A 17,452-nucleotide genomic window follows, 5' to 3' on the forward strand; every position below is an offset into this window, starting at 1 on the left:
AAAATAAAGTAATAAAATGGTCAAACTGTAGGGTGAATAATTTAAAGAAATATCCTATCTTATTTTAATGTATATTATTGAAGTTTCCCCAAAGCCTCACACACCTATGGCCCCCCAAAAGGCAGCAGTTCACTGGATGTCAATTGTTTGTATGCCATTTGATTAATTGCAAATTGGTTTTAAAAAATGCACCACTAAAGTATAATATCAACTACCTTGTGCAAAGTTGTGTTTAATCAAAATACCTAAAACTGATTTACAGTAAACCTTGATCCAGTACCAGGAACTTATAGTTGAAGGGGCGTATACACAAAGCAAGTGGGTGAGCCATAGGGGCCCAAAACCATGTTCTTTGGGGGGCCTTAAAAGAGTTCATCTTGCCATGTGTCTGGGCAAGGATGTATTACCAATCAGGAAAAGTGGGCAGCAGCCCCAGTAGCCCAGGGCTCTGGCCACACATTCAATATGTGTCATTTCTAGTTTTAAGAACTTTATTCTGAGGAGATATTGTCCTTACATGGTACATATTCTTAAATAAAAGTATGTTTTTCATTTAAATTACCAAACACATTTGTACATAGGGTACAGCAAACCCTCATAAAGAGTAGGCTTATCCGTAGTGTGCACTTAATAGGTATTTGAAGGTTTCAAAGTAGCATAATGAATGCATAGAGAGGAGGAGGAAAAGGGTCCCAATAGAAGCCCAAAAGCTCATAATTGTCACAAAGCCCTATGGGGGGAAATCCAGCCTTGTGTATAGAACAATAAACAACAAAACAACAACAAATATGGTGTTATTTGCTACAACTGCTATCACTAGATAACACTGTAGATAACAACAAACAATAATAATAATAATAATAATAATAATAATAATAATAATAATAATAATAATAATAATAATAATGACATTTCAATATTATTATTATTATTATTATTATTATTATTATTATTATCATCGTTATTATAATTATTGATGTGATTTATTATTACATTATTTTTATGTTTGTACTAAAACATGGATTTAAAATGTGTATATATAGCCTATTAGAAATATGTTTAATATGTTACAGTATATTGATGTTGGGTTATTCCTGTGGGAATACATTGTTTGTAGTTTTGGATTCATGTTTCCTGTTTAACTGATGCATAATAAACAGCTCTCACATTTTAACTTTTTAATAAGTGCTTCACCCAGCATGCCTTTCTTTGCTTTCCTACTAGAGCAAACTGAATCCCATATTACATTACAGCGATACAACTTTTCAGCTGCTACCTAAATTCCTACCAGCAGTCCACTTTAGACAAGTCGTCGCCATTTTATTAAGCGTCTAAATAGCCCTCCCCAATCGCCTATTATGAACCGCAATGAGATCCTTTGCTGTACTCGCCGTTTTATCTCCTCCTCTGGCCACATGAAAATGGCCACGCAATTGCATTCCCGCACATCCACCAACCCCTCTGCACTGTCACAGCCTGTAACCCCGCACACACGCTGCTGCAGCCCTTCAGCCCCGTCATCTTGACACGTTAACAGCTTGTGTGAGCACAATCTGAGCCATTATTACTGACGGGGATCGATGTAACTTTGCCCGATAGAAGTGGGCAAAAATAAGAGCCAGTGTAACCAGTCCGCCACCTAGCTGCGGAGACGCGCCGACGAAGATCTGTCGACTGTATGATTATGAAAACACCCGCGCCAATGTTGTTGCACAGTAGGCTCCGCGCTCCGATGAGGCTGAAACTCGGTTTTAGGAGGTGTTTTAACCTCCACTGGCCTTACTTATGTAATCAAAGCAACATCTAATGCACCAAAAAGCTCCGGATTGCTGTTGGTGCGAAGGGGAGAGCAGGACAGCAACACCTTAACCTCATGCCTAAACGCAGTTGGCTCCGGGACGCGCTCTCGGGTGAGTAGCCTACGTAGCCTTATTACAGATTTTCATGGCAGTCTGTATTAATGTGTGCAGGCCTGTCATCAACAGCGAGCTCACAGCACTGTAGGTTACTGAGAATATTTTGCATCCGCGTTGCGCTAATTTTATCCCTTGTTGCTGAGTATGTTTCTCCCTCTGTTCTCCGTGCGCGGTGATATTTCTTATTTCAATGTTGCTGACACCAGCAGAAGGGCTGGCAGAGGACAGATAGAAGAGAGAAAAAAGGTGGCTCGGGGACTAAGCCACAGCACTAACACCGCGAGCAAGCACATTTTGACGATACCCTACTTCCATGTTGAGTTTCAATTTGTGTATATATTAGGACGCTTAAATGTGTTTTATATTTTATTTTGGAGCTAAGAGTGACGACAACAACACGTGCATGTGTGTATCTGTTGTAAGTGCGACAGCATCAGGCGGATAGTGATTTTCAGAGGTGCGCAAAGTCATTATGGAGAAGGAAGCCCCTGTTGACGTCCTCAGTGAGAGGCTGCTCCAGTGCAGTAACACCCCCAGTGCCCATACTGTATCTACAGTAGCAACATCTGTCAACCTACGCAGCTGAGGTGACCTGGGTACACAATGTACGATCAACACACTTGTAATACACTAACTAGGAGAAAGTGTGTGTGGGAGAGACTCAAGTGAGAAACTTCCCTGTATTTGTGGAGTGGAGTGAGGCTTTGGTATTTTAAGATGCCATCACAGCAGCCCTAATTTCCAGCAGGGCTTCTGTGCTCCGTGCTGTTGTCAGGCAGAGGATAATGGTGTTGTAGTTATTGATGATAACACCGTCATGGGATGGTGATGATGGCTGGAAATATGGTGGGCTATTATCATGATTTAATCGTCCCCTCAGTGCTGCCGAGGAACCCACACTGACTGCAGTGTCAAGTCCACCCATCATCCTGTCACTGGAAATAGCTTCTAGTCTAATGTTGGAATAATTTTGAGTTATGTTGGAGAGGGACAGCTCTGGAGAGTATAACAACCTATAAGTACACACTTTGACTCATATTGAATGGGCTTGCCCTTTTAAGTTTGAAAACCTGCCACTCTTATTCACTTCTTTACTTTCGCTCTTGCTCACTTTGCACAACAAGACGGTCACCTACAAGACTCAAGCTTCTCCTCGTGCCTGTATCCTCTTCTTCATGCCGGCCAGGCCTCTAGAGTAGAGGTCATGATAAAAGCAGCTGCAGTTATTCAAGGAGGCCACTGTCCATCTCTGTGCTCATTTTATTTGATTGTAAGGAGGTTTGGCCTCGGAAATGCTTTCCAAAACTGTTACATAACAGTAGTTACTGGAACAGATGTTGATTTGAGCTCCGTATGATTCAAGGAAAGGGTTTGGGTGTGGAGGGACCAAGAGGCAGGAGAGATAGCCCACTGAGCTCTTAAATAAAAACATTATCTGAGATGCTTTTGTAAGTTTAAGGGGGCAGTTCAGTGTGTTGAGAGACAGATGAGCTATTTCATAAGAGGCTCTCAGGAGAGAGCTGCAAGAATGCGTGGCGGGTATATTTTATTAGAAAATGGATGAGCGTCTCCCTTAATGAGAGAGAGAATGTAATGAAGGAAGCATGACAGAAGATGCTGCTCTACTTCGATATGTTAAAAACTGTGCTGAACACAGGTGCGAGCGAGAGTGAAAGTTCTTTCTGCTCAGGAGAATGTAATTTTAGGGTGTGTTACTTGCTGTAATATCACATTAAAAGACACTTTACAATGGGGTCAATGAAAAACTTACTTGACTTAGAGGAAGCAATGGGAGGAGAAGGAATTTGCACTCCTTTCCAAAAATAAGTTTTACCCTTTCCTACGGATTTGTGTTACCACTACTGAAAGGGGAGGAGGGGAATGGTCCGACCGTGAATGGAGGGATTTAGGTTGGAGAGGAGGAAAAGAACGAAGTGGAGGAGGAAATATGGTTCTGATTAACATGGATACAGTGTATGAGTTGACCATTTTACTGTGTGGTCTACAGAGAGAGAGAGAGAGAGAGAGAGAGAGAGAGAGAGAGAGAGAGAGAGAGAGAGAGAGAGAGAGAGAGAGAGAGAGAGAGAGAGAGAGAGAGAGAGAGAGAGAGAGAGAGAGAGAGAGAGAGAGAGAGAGAGAGAGAGAGAGAGAGAGAGAGAGAGAGGCTGGGACTAATAGAGAATGCATGCAAAAGCTTTTTGCCAAACATGAAAAGGGGAGTTTCGGAGAGAAAAGAAAGTACAGCAGAGAGAAGGGTGGGAGGCGAAGTGCTTGTGGGAGTAGCTGAGAACAGAAGGCGCAAAGACATTGGGGAGAGAAGGGGAGGAGACTGGATCAAGTGTTTGAATTAGTCAGGAGCTGATTGATTGATATATTGATTTAGGGAGAGGAGGCGGAGGAAGGATAAGTAAAAGGTTTTGTCGAGCGTTTGCTGTCTTTCAAAGCTGGCGGTATTTACAGATTGTTAGAACCAGCTGAGGCTGTTTTTGAAGAATGTGAGTGGGTCTTTCTTCCAGTTAGTGCCGACAATCTGGGAATTTGTGGCGCTGATTGCCCCCCGGGTGATGAGATCTGTAGGTTCTGTATGATGAGATCATCTCTGTGGACACAGGCTTAAGCACCTCTCTACAGCTGCCTGCAGGAAGGGTACTTTCCCTTCAATTCCTGTACTGCTGCTACTCAGCATCTGAGCTCACTGAAATGACTAATCACTGGCCTATCTCTCTGTCTGTCTTTTCTTCCCCTTTCTCTTTCTGCCTCAAACTTACTCAGTTCAAGCCTAAAGAACCAGAGAAAGACCTTCCTTCGCTGGATGAAGAGGCCTTACTGAAATTGGACTATTACAGGAAATTAATTTGGAAATCTCCTAGCCTACACCTGCATTCTGCTCTTTGCACTTGAGCCCAATAACCCCACCAGGGTCATTTAAAAGTGTTAAACTGGGAACCCAGCAGCATTCTGCTTCTCTCCCCTGACTTCTCTAATGGACCAGAGAGTGAAGGGGGGAACCCCTACAACCACAAACTCCACTCTGGACCCCACATCTGCATCTGAAGACTGTGACGTGGTAGAGAAAAAGAGGAGGAGTGAGGGGGATAATGCAGATGTTGGGGAGAAGGAGGAGGAGAAGAGAGGAGCAGGAAAAAAGAGAGAAGGAGACAAGGGGGCAGTGCTGGAGTTGCTCATCGAGGAGCGCTGTGGAAGTGCAGGGCAGCAACAGCTTCAGATCTCTGGCAGAGAGACCAGTTGCCCCGAGGGGAATGTACGACTCCGGATTGGACTCCAGGCCAAACGCACCAAGAAACCGCCGAAGATCTTGGAGAGCTACGTCTGCAAGCCCACATTTAGGACCTATCAGAGGCAAGCCAGGGGGGGACTGCCAAGGCGGGATGGAGAAGGAGAACAGCATAACAAAATCAGCTCTACTCCAGACGAGGCCACCAGAGATCAATGCTCAGGCTTGGTTGCTGTCCAGACCACGTCCAAACAAACTGCATCTGCTGCCTCACCACCACTTGCAACATCATCATTATCATCGTCATCATCATCTTCGGCATCGCAGCCACTGTCTACCACAGCCACCAAGACAGCCCCAGTCCCTGCCATAATCGACCAAGGAACCAAGTCTGCCAAACAGGTAAGTTAAGGACACACACTCACACACACACACACACACACACACACACACACACACACACACACACACACACACACACACACACACACACACACATATATACTACGTTAGCTGTTAATATTAAACCTACTCTAATTTTAAGTTAGCTGAAAATGGGTGTTACAGTGACTGAAGGTGTGCACTCATACATACATGCTGTAGCTCTGTTTTGTTTTTTGCAGGTAACCACCAAACATGCTTTTTTGTTGCAAATTGGCCCAGCTTTGTGTTCAGTTGTAATAAGGTCAAATGAGCTATTGTCTCAATACTGAAACAGCAGCCCATTTAAATAAACAGACCTATAAATAGGAAAACAGCACGGCAACCACTTGGAGCTATTACAGACATTGGTCTATCAGTCCCTATGACAATCACCCAAGGAGAAGCTTATTACTTTAGCTGCACAAACGCCACTCAAGCTGCAGCATACCAAAATTACAGGATAAGTACGAAATGTCAAGGCTTCTCATCTGTATTAGTGGCAATTTATAGCTACCAATAGCACAGTTTTCCCTCTCTCTTTCTGTCTCTGCTTGGCTCTCTATATCTGTCCCTCTCTTCTATTTTTACATCCCCTCTTTTCTCTACCTGCTCTCATTTATCTTTCACTCCCCCTCTGTCCCTGTCCCACTCCCTTCCTCTCTGTTTCTCTGCCTTTGTATTTCTCCTTTCTGTGTCAACCCCCTTCTTGTTTCCATCACCTCACTCTCTCCTTCTCTTCTGTATGCCCTCTTTTTTCTGCCTGATTGAGTACTTTTGTCCTCACTCTCTCTTTTAATGGGCAGACAAAAACAAAAGCATTTCAGTTGTTGTCGCTTCCCCATTGTGCTTCGCTGTTGTCAACAGCAAACTAATGAATGCCACAGCCATTGTTGTCTATGACAGATATTCCGTGTTTGCACTCCCCAGGTTCCTATCAAACTGGCCGATAAGACAGAGGTGAATTTAAATGGTTCATCTGAGAGAGTGAAGAAAGAGAAGCTTTCTAATGTCAATGGGCAGCCTGTCTCTGCAGCACACAAACCCTGCTCGCCTACAATAGACCAGACAGTTACTCCTTCTACCGCATGCATCCAAGCCCCATCTGCATCGGAAACCAGGAATGAAGGGAAGACCTCCAAGAAACATAATGGTTTGAAGGGACTATCTAATGGGAAAGGCTCTGTCGACATCCTTGGCACTTCCACCGGCAAAGTTGGAAAACACGGCAGTTCCTCCTCCACGGACCCTCCGATAAAACCTCCAGCCTCCATTAGCTCCAATAAAGAACTCAGCCTGTCCAATAAGAGTAGGCCAGACTCTCCTTCCTCTTCTTTAGTCACCCCTAAACCACAGTCTTCCCCCACTGTGGATCTCTCTTCTACCCAATCCCAAGATCAGGATCCCTCTCTGGAGAAAAAGAAAGACAAAGAGAAAAAAGCAAAGAAAGACAAACGGAGAGACAAAAAATCAAAGCGAGATAGATTAGAGGCTGAAAGAGCAAAGGGTGAGATCAGAAAGGAGGAAGGCAAGAAGAAGAAAAAGGAGAAAAAGAAGGATGGGAAATCAAGGCATGGTAAAGAAAAGGATGAAAGACATAGGACTGATAATATGTGGAGGGACGAGTTAAAGATTGAAAGAGGAAAGGCTGAGAAAAAAAAGGATAAGCTTAGCCCAGACAGACAAAGAACAGAGGATACTAAATGTGGTGAATCAATTGATAGTTGTAAACTAGATAAAACCTTTAAGGTAGTGAATCCAGACAGACCAGATGAGATAAACAAGACTGATGACGGTTGCAAGCCAGTTGAACGAGCTGAGCCAGCAACAGGTGACACCGGTAAATCAAAAGAACAAGATGTCTCAAGACATTCAACTGTGCCTGCAAGCCACCCCTCTTCTTCTGCTCCTCCCTCTCTGCCCACTCCTTCTGCCCGTGCCCCTGTTTCTCCCCCTTGTTCCCCCCAAGAGCAAGACAGCCGTCCTCTTAAAAAACGTAAAGCCAGACGGCCCAGCTGGACGAAGCTGGTGCACCGGGCTCAGAGAGCGGAAAATCAGGAAGCCCCTTCAGATTCCCAACATAATTCTCTACTAAGTTTCCCCCAGAACCCTAAGACGTCCCTTCCTGCCAAGGTCACTGATGAGTCACGACCATCTCCCTCTAGCCCCCTAACCAGCAGCTGCTCCCCTCTCTCTTCTGCAATCAAACCTCCATCCCCAAAGCAGAGTCACCCCACATCAGACCCGAGCCCCCCTGCTTCCAGATGCCCAATAACCCCTGCCCGAAAAAGGGGCCGCCCTAAATCCCACAGCTCTAGCTTAGATGAACCTCCCCCTAAACTTTCACCAAACGCTATCCCGACAGAGGTGCCTCTTCTGGGCTGTGACGTAGTTCAGAAAGCCCCTGTGCTGGAGCCAAGTCCAAAACTGCAGTATGCCGCTCAGTCTAAATCCAGCCCCAAGAAGCGTGGCCGACCTCCCAAACAACCCCTTCCAGAGGATCAGATTGGAGATGCACTGAATCGCAGGAGTAAAGATTTTCAACCTCCTGAAAAGGGGAACAGGCAGCTAAAGATCAGGAGGCTGATTAATGAGATGAAGAAAAGAAAGAAGAGGAGACTTCACAAGATAATGCTTTCTGGGTATGTAGGAAAGGAGGGAAGGGGAGGCCAGGCAGCAGATGGCGAGACCTCTCTGGGAATTTGTAAATCGATTGAAGCTACAACAGTACAAACGCTCTCAGCACTGTCCTCCTCTTTTGGGAGTAAGCTGGGCCCTCAGATCAATGTTAGCAAGAGAGGTACCATCTACATGGGCAAGAGGCGAGGACGCAAGCCCAAATCCCAAACAGCTTATCTTAACTCCAACTCCCAGAGCGCTACTCAGTCATCCCTGTTTACCAATCCCTCTGAAACATCTCTCTTTTCCTCTAACCAACCCCAGCCTCCACCCTCTCACCCATTTCCCTCCCCATCTCTCACCCACTCCAGTGGGGCCCAAAGCCCTTATAGTGAAGGCAGCCTCACAGAACCAACATCTTCCCTACTTTTTCCTCACCCCTTCTCCCTCCCTTCCCCATCATCCTCCTGTACCTCCCCTCGTCCTCCCTCCTCCTCATCCCTCTCTCCCTTTGTGAAAAAGAGTTGTCCGTGCCAGGGAAGGCATCACTTCCCCTTTCACCAGTCTTCATGTAAGCTCTCCTGTCCCACCCCTCCACTGCATCACACACCTGGCTCTCCCGGCCACCTAAAAGAGGCCACCCCCTCCCCCAGGAGTGAGTCACACAGTGAGGAGACGCTGCCTAGCGATAGTGGGATTGGAACAGATAACAACAGTGTTTCTGAGCGAGCAGAGATGAGGGGAGTTCGAGGCATGTTTAGGTTGGGTCAGGGGTCAGGAGTTATTCTGGGGGGTCAAAAGCACCTCTCCTCTCTTGTGGAACGTCCCTCTCCTGTCTCTTCACCCCTCTCTCTAATGCCGAGACACACAAACCCCATCACCAACTCAGCTACTCTGGAGAGGCACAGAGACAGACACAGGCACAGGCGGAGGGATTACGACTGTTCCTCTGCCTGTACTTGCTTGTGCCCGTGCCCCTGCCCAGGGACACAACAAGTGCACTCATTCGGACTATTACCCTTGCCTTGGGCACAATGCACTGAAGAGACAGAAAAATAAACATAAAAAGAAGCACCAGCACATGCAGGATCCAGAGTTTCTGGCTGAGCTAGAAGATCTGATCGGTCAATTCAGCGAGGTCCATATCGGACGGCGAAGTTGGGCGAGGACAGGAATGGGACAGTGCTTTGATGGGAGTGGGAATGCTGCTGGAGGAAGGCGTCATCACTCCCCCTCCCATTCTCTCCGCTCCAACATCTTCAGGATCAATCTGAATGGCTTCTATTCGCCTCACCCTTCATCTTACTCTGCTAATCCTTCCTTCTCCCCCCAGCCTTTCTACCCCTGCCAGCCAGTGCATTGCAACAGGAAGACAGACCGCAGGCAATATAGGCTGCTCACCAAAGTTCCAGGAGACCATCGAAAATATGGGCTTTTACAGCGGCTATCCACCAGCCACAACACTTTACCATCACCTCCCCAGCTCCTATCCGCTTCCCTCTCCACACCAGTACGCCCCCCATCAGCCCCATCATGCCCACTTTCTCCTCAACCCAGCAAGATTCCACAAGCGGAGGAGCAGGTTGCTGAGGGAGGGAGCTTTAGGAGGAGAGGTTGAGGGAGATATAGGAGGAAGCAGTGGAGGAGGCCCACACCTCAGCTCAGGGTTCACATCCAGCCTCTCCTGTGGCTGTGGGAGGAGTGAACACAAACACAAACATAAACACCGTCACAGGCACTGTGAGCGAGACATGGATGAGGAGGAGGAGTTACACGAGGATGAGGAGGAAGATAGAATGGAGAGAGAGGGGTTGGCCAGTTCAAAGCCAAGGTCAGGGTTCATTTTGGGGCAAGGAGAACGAGGAAGGAAAGGGGCAAGAGGAATGGGGTCCGCTGCTGCTGCCACATCGTCATCCTCAGCAGAGAGGTACAAACACACATCTCTCACCTCACTGGGGCTGGGTTCTTCTCACCTGTCTTCATTTGGGGGAAGCTGGGGCGGCCTAGGCCAGAGCTGGACGAAATTTGGGGTCCTGGGAGGCTTTGGAAATTCATCTCCCAGTTGGAGAGGCTTCACTGGAGAGCAACATACAGGAAAACTGATCGCATCAGACGGAGAGGACGAAGACGGAGAGGACGAGTCACACCTGTACAGCACTTTCCCGTCCCCAACACACACCAACCTGTTCACATCCGCTGCCATGGCAACAGGGGGGAGGGGTCTGAATAGCGGATTGGCCTGTAGGGGTCCAGGAAGTGGAGACAGGTCATGGAGAAGAGATGAGCCAGCATGGACAGAGAGGAGAGGAACAGGTGAGGATGCATGAATTGTTTGAATGTGTGAATGAATGGCTGTGATGTCATGTTAGCATTCGTGCTGAAGTTGGTGCAAATACTGCAATGTTAGTATTTCTCTGTCTGGAAACTGTGTGGGCTGATAAATGCTACAAAAAATCAACAATGTTAACATTGCTTCTGGAGTTGTGTGATGCTCAGTTGTATTATGTTATCATTTCATTCAGAAAACATACATTCATAGAATACTGACAGTAATTTAGATAATATGGAAAATCTAACATCAACTGTACTTACCATTGAAATACACCGACAGCACTTAAATCATGACTGAGTGAAAAGGTTTTATTCCAAGAGGCTCTTTTCACTTGCACTGTATGACAGATTTTTACATTTGCAGAATGTAGAGATGAGATTGTGGCACCAATAGTTTGCCCAATATAGTGACAGCGTAGCTTTTTCTTAGGTGTTGTTGAGCCACACATCAAAGCCTGGAGGGTATTGAGAGGAAATCAGACTTTGTTCTTTTTATAGCCAATTTCAGTCTCCCTCTGCTGTGCAGGAGGTGTGCCTCACACACACACGCACGCACGCACGCACGCACGCACGCACGCACACACACACACACACACACACACACACACACACACACACACACACACACACACACACAACCACTCTGTTGGAATGTTTTAAAGTGTTATAGCAGGAGGGCAGCATTTTGATGGGAATCTTCCAGGAAATCTTTGAAATCTTCCCGGCCTGAAGCAAGCCGCACGCTGCTGCAGCCCCGGGCTACCCAGTGAACACAGTCATTAGTTAACCACCAGATTGGCTATTTAAAGCCTGGCCTACCCCTCACTGCTGGCCAATGGGGCCTATTTGAATTGGAAAAATGCAATAAGGAAAAAGTGGTCAGTCTTGTTAGGGACTGTGGAAAATTGAACAAAAAGATAGATGATCTTACGAGGGGTTGATGAAGGAATAGCATGGAGGTCAGAATAGGGGCAAAGAGAGATTGTAAGGCAACATTTTATTTTTATTAAACACTTGGAACATACTTGACATCAGTATATATTATCTAATTAAACACACATGTATTTTGAGCAGCAGCACGCTACCACGGGCACATTTTCTATCTCTTTCTTTGTCTGCTCAGCCTTTTGAGATTGTGTTCCACATTAACTGAATGTGCAAAAAGTATTTGTGTGGAAGAGTGCATACTTGTGCATGTTTACATTAGAAAGTATGCAAGTGTCGATTCGTGTGGCTTTTTGCTGTGAATGTGTGTACATAAATCACTTCTTAATGCATTTCCCAGAAGTGAACTGTTAGAGGAAATGTTGTGACTCACATAATCTGTGTCCCATCCGCATGACTCAGCCTAGACTGGCCTCACCTCACACCTCCTGCTGGCTCAATCACTGATCCACATCTGTCTCATTTCCTCTCCGCCACTTACACCCCTCCTGCCTCCCTCTGCCACAACCCCTCCCTCCCTCTTTCCATTTCAATGACTGCAGGTTTACAAGGTGACTCAAGAAGCCGGGCCCAGCATAAAAGTGTGCCAACGCTAGACAGTATGGCAGGGGGGAAAAAGAGAAGGCCAGGACGGCCCAGAAAGAACCCACTGCCCTCCACAGTATCCTCCCCCACGCACATATCTGCATCTCCCTCCATGTCATCAACCGACCACTTGCCAGGACACAACAGAGATGGGAGAGAAGTGGGAGGGAGAAAAGAAGAACGAGGGCCAGAGAGAGATAGAGGAGGTGACACAGTGCAGCAGGTGACAGAGTTGGAGCTGCAGGCCAGGAGGAAGAGAGGACGGAAGAGAAAACATGGTGACTCTCCTTGTCATCAGAGGTAAACACTCACAACTATATTATGAAGTACCTGAGCTGGTTGACTTGAAAATTCAATACAACCACTCACTACTGCTATATTAACCCACTGTTTTCAGCACTGTGTGCTAAACCAGTGCCTTTCTCTCTTTCTCTTTTTCCTCTCTATCATTCTATCTCTCTCTTCATGCTTTCCTTTTAGTGTCGCTGAGGATAAACCTGAGTGTGACACCCCCCCTGAATGTTTTAGCCAATCAGATGTTGACCAGGCTCCATCTCAACCAGTAATCATCCAAAGAGAGGAGAGAGCAGACGAGCCTCCCAGGAAGAAGTTTCTGAGGGCGGGTCTTTACTCTGATGATTACAAAACTACAGAGTGAGTGGACTGAATTCAAAAAGAAACTATTATAACTGTTTTTTTCTTATCTTTTTTTTGTTTATGTATTTAATGTGCCTCTTTTCCAGCCCGCCCTCCCAAGCCCAGCAGCTGTGCAGAGAGAGTATGGAAGACACTCCAGGGGAGCGTGAATATAGCCTTTTACCTGCTCCCATAAATGTTGGTGAGTATATAGGAAAATACAAACACTGCTGTAGTTTGTCGTAGCTGTGATAGTTCATCCAAACGTTCTTTGTGTCCTCCAGGGAAGTACCTAAGGCTAAAGCGGATTCATTTCCAGTTACCTTATGATGTTATGTGGCTATGGCAGAATGATGAGGTACAGTAGAGCCCCATAACACAGAATCAGGAAGTTAGATGTCAACCTGAACCATCTTTGGAGATAAAATAGTCTCACAAGGAGATTTGTGGAGTGTCATGAATGTGCATGTAATTCTCATGATGTGTTGTCACAGCTTCAAAGCCAGCCTGCTGTTCCCCTGAAGAGGAAGCGCCGTTACTGTGAGTTCCGTTGCTAGTGTTGGATGTGTTATCTTCAGGTTTAGTTGATGGATCAGATCACTGCTCTCATACAGCGACTTACTCTGTTTCTCTCTCTCCCTCTCTCTCTCTCTCTCTCTCTCTCTCTCTCTGTCACTCAGGCCGGCTGAAGATGAGGACTTCATCCTCTCATCAGACAGCGGTGAGTTCATGTGGCTTCAGGTTGTTTCATTCCAGTGAAGAATGCAGCTTTAATTAATTAACTCCCCCCCCCCCTAGCGTTTCCAATTGGTATTATTGTTGGTACCACTTTCGCAAAGACATCTCCTTCCGCTTTCCTTAGAGCTACCAACAACAGAGGGCCCACTGCATTTCGTTGTTGATAACATATATTCGGTCCTTTGATTTTCATACAAACAAGTAGATCGATTTATTTGTTCATATACTGTATCATTAGAAACATGGCTACCACTACCAGCCTGGCTGAAGTTACTGTCCAAAGCAAGAAACAACCATAACAATCCAAATTTGAACTAGAAACTTAGTTGAAAAAAACTTTTTTAATCACTCTCCCCCTTTTTTGCCTCCTCCATCAATGGGGCTCTTTTGCCAGGTAGAGTTTCCTCAGTTAAAGTTACCCTGATTGTTGTGCTACTTGGGGATAGCTATTGTAATATTTTTTGAGTTGTAAGCAATTTTGTTGAGTTGCCTCGTTGCAAAATGCTCTCTGGTAGGCAGTGCTGCAGTGTATATGTCTAGGGCTTTTATTGGGAAAGAGCTACATCATTTTATTGTAAAGCGAGACTCATAGGGAACTAATCTAAACGCTGCTGGTGTCATTATTCTAAAGACATTACATTGTGCAATCAACGTTTACTTCATAATGAGAAGTTAAAGCAAAAATGTTGTCTCCTGCCACTTTACTAAGCGTTAAAACTTACACACGTCTATCCCTTTTCTTTTTATTTCACAGGAGGAGAGCTCTAGTGACATTTCCAGCTTGTTTCCTCACCTCGACCTGGAGCCTTTGACCAGCGGTGAGAGGTATGGAAAGAACTCAGCGATTCACATGTCAAGATAAACTACTTGATGCGTTGCTACAGAACAAATGAACTAATGTTTCTACCTGTATGCCTGTCCAGGAGCTTTGTGGTGAAACACCATGTCTTCCTCATGAGGAACTGGGAGCTTGTGAGAGACCGACAGATCCGACTGAGGATACAGAGGGAGAGAGACGCAGAGGGAGAGGAGAGTGACTCACAACATCTGTCCTGTGATGGAGCCAATGGGGACGACAGCCACATCAAGTCAGGTCCATGAAGCAAGTGTGTGTGTTAGTTTTTGTTTCTGTAGGTGTTTGTGTATGCATACGTGTATGTGGTTGAACTCTATACATTTTCATTTCAACATCTGTATAGATTTCATCTGGTGTCCCGTGTTGTGTCTTTTACTTTGTGTGTGCATGTATGTGTGCGTGTGTTTGTTCTGCTTACAGCCCGTCGTCCTCGTGTTTGGCTTGTCTCTCCATATCTCACTCAGCAGCACAAACTAAGTGGTTTTCCAACCACAGAATTTCAGCCTGCAGAAATGTTTCCCCGTTTCTGTCATCCACCGCTGTTGTCCAAGAACCCACCAATCAACTTTCCCCATTAGCAGTGAAACCACGCCGTTTCCATCAAAGACTCACTGACTGGTTGCAGATATGAATCAAGGGGAAATAAGGACACACATAATTAAAGATATATCTGTAAAATAAATGATGTGCTGTTGTCAATACTGTTTGACCTCTGACCCTCAGATCAGCAAGCGGGGATGGAGGGGACGGTTATCAGCAGTGACCCCCACCATCAGAGTCAGGACACCTCCAGCTCGCTCACTGCCAGCCCCTGTGTGAGTGAAGCACTACCCACATACAAAAAAATATATATATATATCATTTTAAGAATGCAAATTTCTACAAGGATAAAAAAATCAACTTTTGCAATTAGTTGTGCATACTTCTTCACAACAGCCCACCAAAACCCAAAACAGACAACAGGATGAGGGAGAGGAAGAAAAACGAGGGGAAAAAGAGGTCTGCACCAGAGAACAGAGGAGGAAACGGCTGAATGATTTACTCTTGACCCTGCAGCATTCATAAGCTAACAGAGAGAGGTAAGTAGAACATCAGATACATAAAGAGGAGAGACTCGGAGAGGAATATACAGTGTCTTGTTGATAGTATCTTGCCTTTGACGTAGGTGGGACCACTCTGAGAAAAGGAACCAGGCCCACCACCGGACAGATGGACAGGAACTGATGTCACAACACTGCTGTCAACAGTAGTAGTGCCACAGAGAGAGATGGAGAATTATAGCGGCTGAAAAATGCAAGAAAGACATCTCACACACTGACAGATGAGTGTGGTGAACCGAGCGCTCTGAAGGGCATCACACCAAGGATGAAACCATGGCAACACATCTTTTGTCCAAGAGGCGAGGGATGAGAGAAACAGAGATAGACTGTCCCGGATGAAAGAAAGAAAGAAACAGACCAGCTGAAATGAATTTGCACTAGTGCTGAATGATCAAGCACACTAAAGACTGTATGTATGTATGCTGAGTGGACACACTTTAAATACACACACACACACACACACACACACTCTTACTTCGGCACCTTAAGCAAGCTGGGAAAGACAGACATTGGTCGGATCCTAAAAGTGGACATATATGGTACTCAGCGTTTTGGCTCTGAAGTTTCTAAGAGATGAGAAAAAATGTAGCCTGGGCCCTAAGTGGGTCAAAATTCAACCCTCATTTACTCGTTAAGCTTTCAAAGTCACATTGCACCTTTGGGAAATGACACAAGGAGAAGTGAAAGCTGTTGAGAGACAGTGGTAGGGTTTTTCTTCACTTAACCAAGACAGTGTCTGCTATGTACCAGTGAATAGGCAGGGGAGGGGGTGGGCTTAGTGATAGGAATTTTGGCATTGCTGCAAGAGAATTTCTAATGAGGTTTTAAGAAAGAAGTTATTTTTGAAAATAAAGGACATCATGGCCACTGTCTGCTAAAGAGATGGGCAGAAATATATTCATGATAGGAATGTTTATTGTTGACTATTTTCAGTATTGCTTCCTGGGGAAGGGATAGAGAGGGATAAAAAGTGTTTTGTTTACTTCAGACTGCCTTTGAGAATGTTTTTGCTCCAGAGCATTGACAATCAGAATGTCCTAGGGGGGAGAAAGGAGAGAAAACTAGAATTGATTTGCCCCAAATGCTCCGTAGAAGTGCCATGTTGTCTTGTGTACGTACCTAAGTGAACTCATGCTGTCTTTAAAAGCAATATCTTCTCTGATAAGGACTATATAAGGACTTTCTTTGTTTTGTTTTTGTTTTTAGTTGTGAATATTTGAGGATTGGAGGTCATTTTTCTGTACAGTTGCATAGTAGGTTGTTCTCATTTTAGGAGCATTGGATTAGTGGAAGAAACAATAAGCGTTTAGTGTCATGTACATAGAGAGAGACCTGTTTTCCTTCTATCAGCAGTAGTGTGTAAAATGAGTATTATACATGACAATACTATTGGAAATATACATACAACTAATAACCATCTTTCATTTTACTAACATGTTTTTAACAGATTATACAGCTGACCAATATATCAGTCATGTGTCCTTAAAATTGACTATGATTGTACATGATATGATTTATGTAGAATTAAATCATTTGTCTCTTTTGTTAGCTGAGCGTACGCTTTTATTTTGGTCAGACAATCAGTGACAGTAAATTAGTTTGCCAGTGTTACAGTTCTGCTCTCTTTCAGTAGTGTGGCTTCTAATAACAAGCCAAGAAAGTGCAATTTCTTTGACTGTTTACATACTGTATGTATATTTTTCCTCTTTCCTTTTTTAACTAAGAACACTACATTATTGCCAGTGGATGATTAACTTTATAGCAAAGGTACACATAGAGTTATTTATCTAGTTTGCATGACATGTAACCTTTGCCTGTTGCCTCTGATAATGTGCATCTGATAAACAAAACATCAAAAAACAGTTATAACGCCATAGAATGTCAGCTCAGACTTTTTGCCTCTATAACCATAATAATAAAAGCATTTTATGTCTACTAGTACTAAACCTTGCAGACTCTCTGTGTGTCCGTTGTAAGGCCTTCTTCTTGCTTTGTGTGTTTTCAGAGGTTACTGCAGTGATTTTAATCAGCTTGAGCTAACAGTGCTATCTAGTGGTGTTAAATTGTATAT

At 44.9% G+C, this 17,452-nt stretch overlaps 2 protein-coding genes across 6 annotated transcripts; both read left to right on the plus strand.

The window, feature by feature from the left end:
• Positions 1–1,420: 1,420 nt before the first annotated feature.
• On the plus strand, positions 1,421–9,287 carry LOC115021539 (histone-lysine N-methyltransferase ASH1L-like). Its single transcript, XM_029452044.1, has 3 exons — positions 1,421–1,910; positions 4,689–5,553; positions 6,502–9,287. Exons 2-3 carry the CDS (start codon positions 4,900–4,902, stop codon positions 9,247–9,249), a joined length of 3,402 nt encoding a protein of 1,133 aa, XP_029307904.1. The 5' UTR covers positions 1,421–1,910; positions 4,689–4,899; the 3' UTR covers positions 9,250–9,287.
• Positions 9,288–9,437: 150 nt separating this feature from the next.
• Positions 9,438–17,322, plus strand: LOC115021541 (histone-lysine N-methyltransferase ASH1L-like). 5 transcript variants are annotated; one of them, XM_029452046.1, is made up of 12 exons: positions 9,438–10,503; positions 12,009–12,351; positions 12,532–12,705; positions 12,795–12,889; positions 12,972–13,045; positions 13,182–13,227; positions 13,368–13,408; positions 14,180–14,250; positions 14,349–14,518; positions 15,005–15,096; positions 15,218–15,360; positions 15,447–17,322. In XM_029452046.1, the coding sequence occupies exons 1-11, from the start codon at positions 9,465–9,467 to the stop codon at positions 15,344–15,346; spliced, it is 2,274 nt and encodes a 757-aa protein (XP_029307906.1). In that variant the 5' UTR covers positions 9,438–9,464; the 3' UTR covers positions 15,347–15,360; positions 15,447–17,322. The 5 variants fall into 5 exon arrangements, 3 of the variants coding, with proteins under 3 accessions (XP_029307906.1, XP_029307910.1, XP_029307909.1); XR_003833737.1 differs by lacking the exon at positions 15,447–17,322 and having other exon boundaries at positions 14,702–15,096; positions 15,218–15,274; XR_003833738.1 differs by lacking the exon at positions 15,447–17,322 and having other exon boundaries at positions 14,349–14,531; positions 15,218–15,267.
• Positions 17,323–17,452: the final 130 nt, after the last annotated feature.

Source organism: Cottoperca gobio, chromosome 16, assembly GCF_900634415.1.
Source record: "Cottoperca gobio chromosome 16, fCotGob3.1, whole genome shotgun sequence".
Taxonomy (NCBI): Eukaryota; Metazoa; Chordata; class Actinopteri; order Perciformes; family Bovichtidae; genus Cottoperca; species Cottoperca gobio.

Coding starts and splice junctions, on each gene's coding strand:
- LOC115021539 (XM_029452044.1), top strand. CDS start 4,900: ATGGACCAGAGAGTGAAGGGGGGAACCCCTACAACCACAAACTCCACT. Junction 5,554..6,501: donor GAACCAAGTCTGCCAAACAG/GTAAGTTAAGGA, acceptor TGCACTCCCCAG/GTTCCTATCAAACTGGCCGA.
- LOC115021541 (XM_029452046.1), top strand. CDS start 9,465: ATGGCTTCTATTCGCCTCACCCTTCATCTTACTCTGCTAATCCTTCCT. Junction 12,706..12,794: donor GATGATTACAAAACTACAGA/GTGAGTGGACTG, acceptor CCTCTTTTCCAG/CCCGCCCTCCCAAGCCCAGC. Junction 13,046..13,181: donor GGCTATGGCAGAATGATGAG/GTACAGTAGAGC, acceptor GTGTTGTCACAG/CTTCAAAGCCAGCCTGCTGT.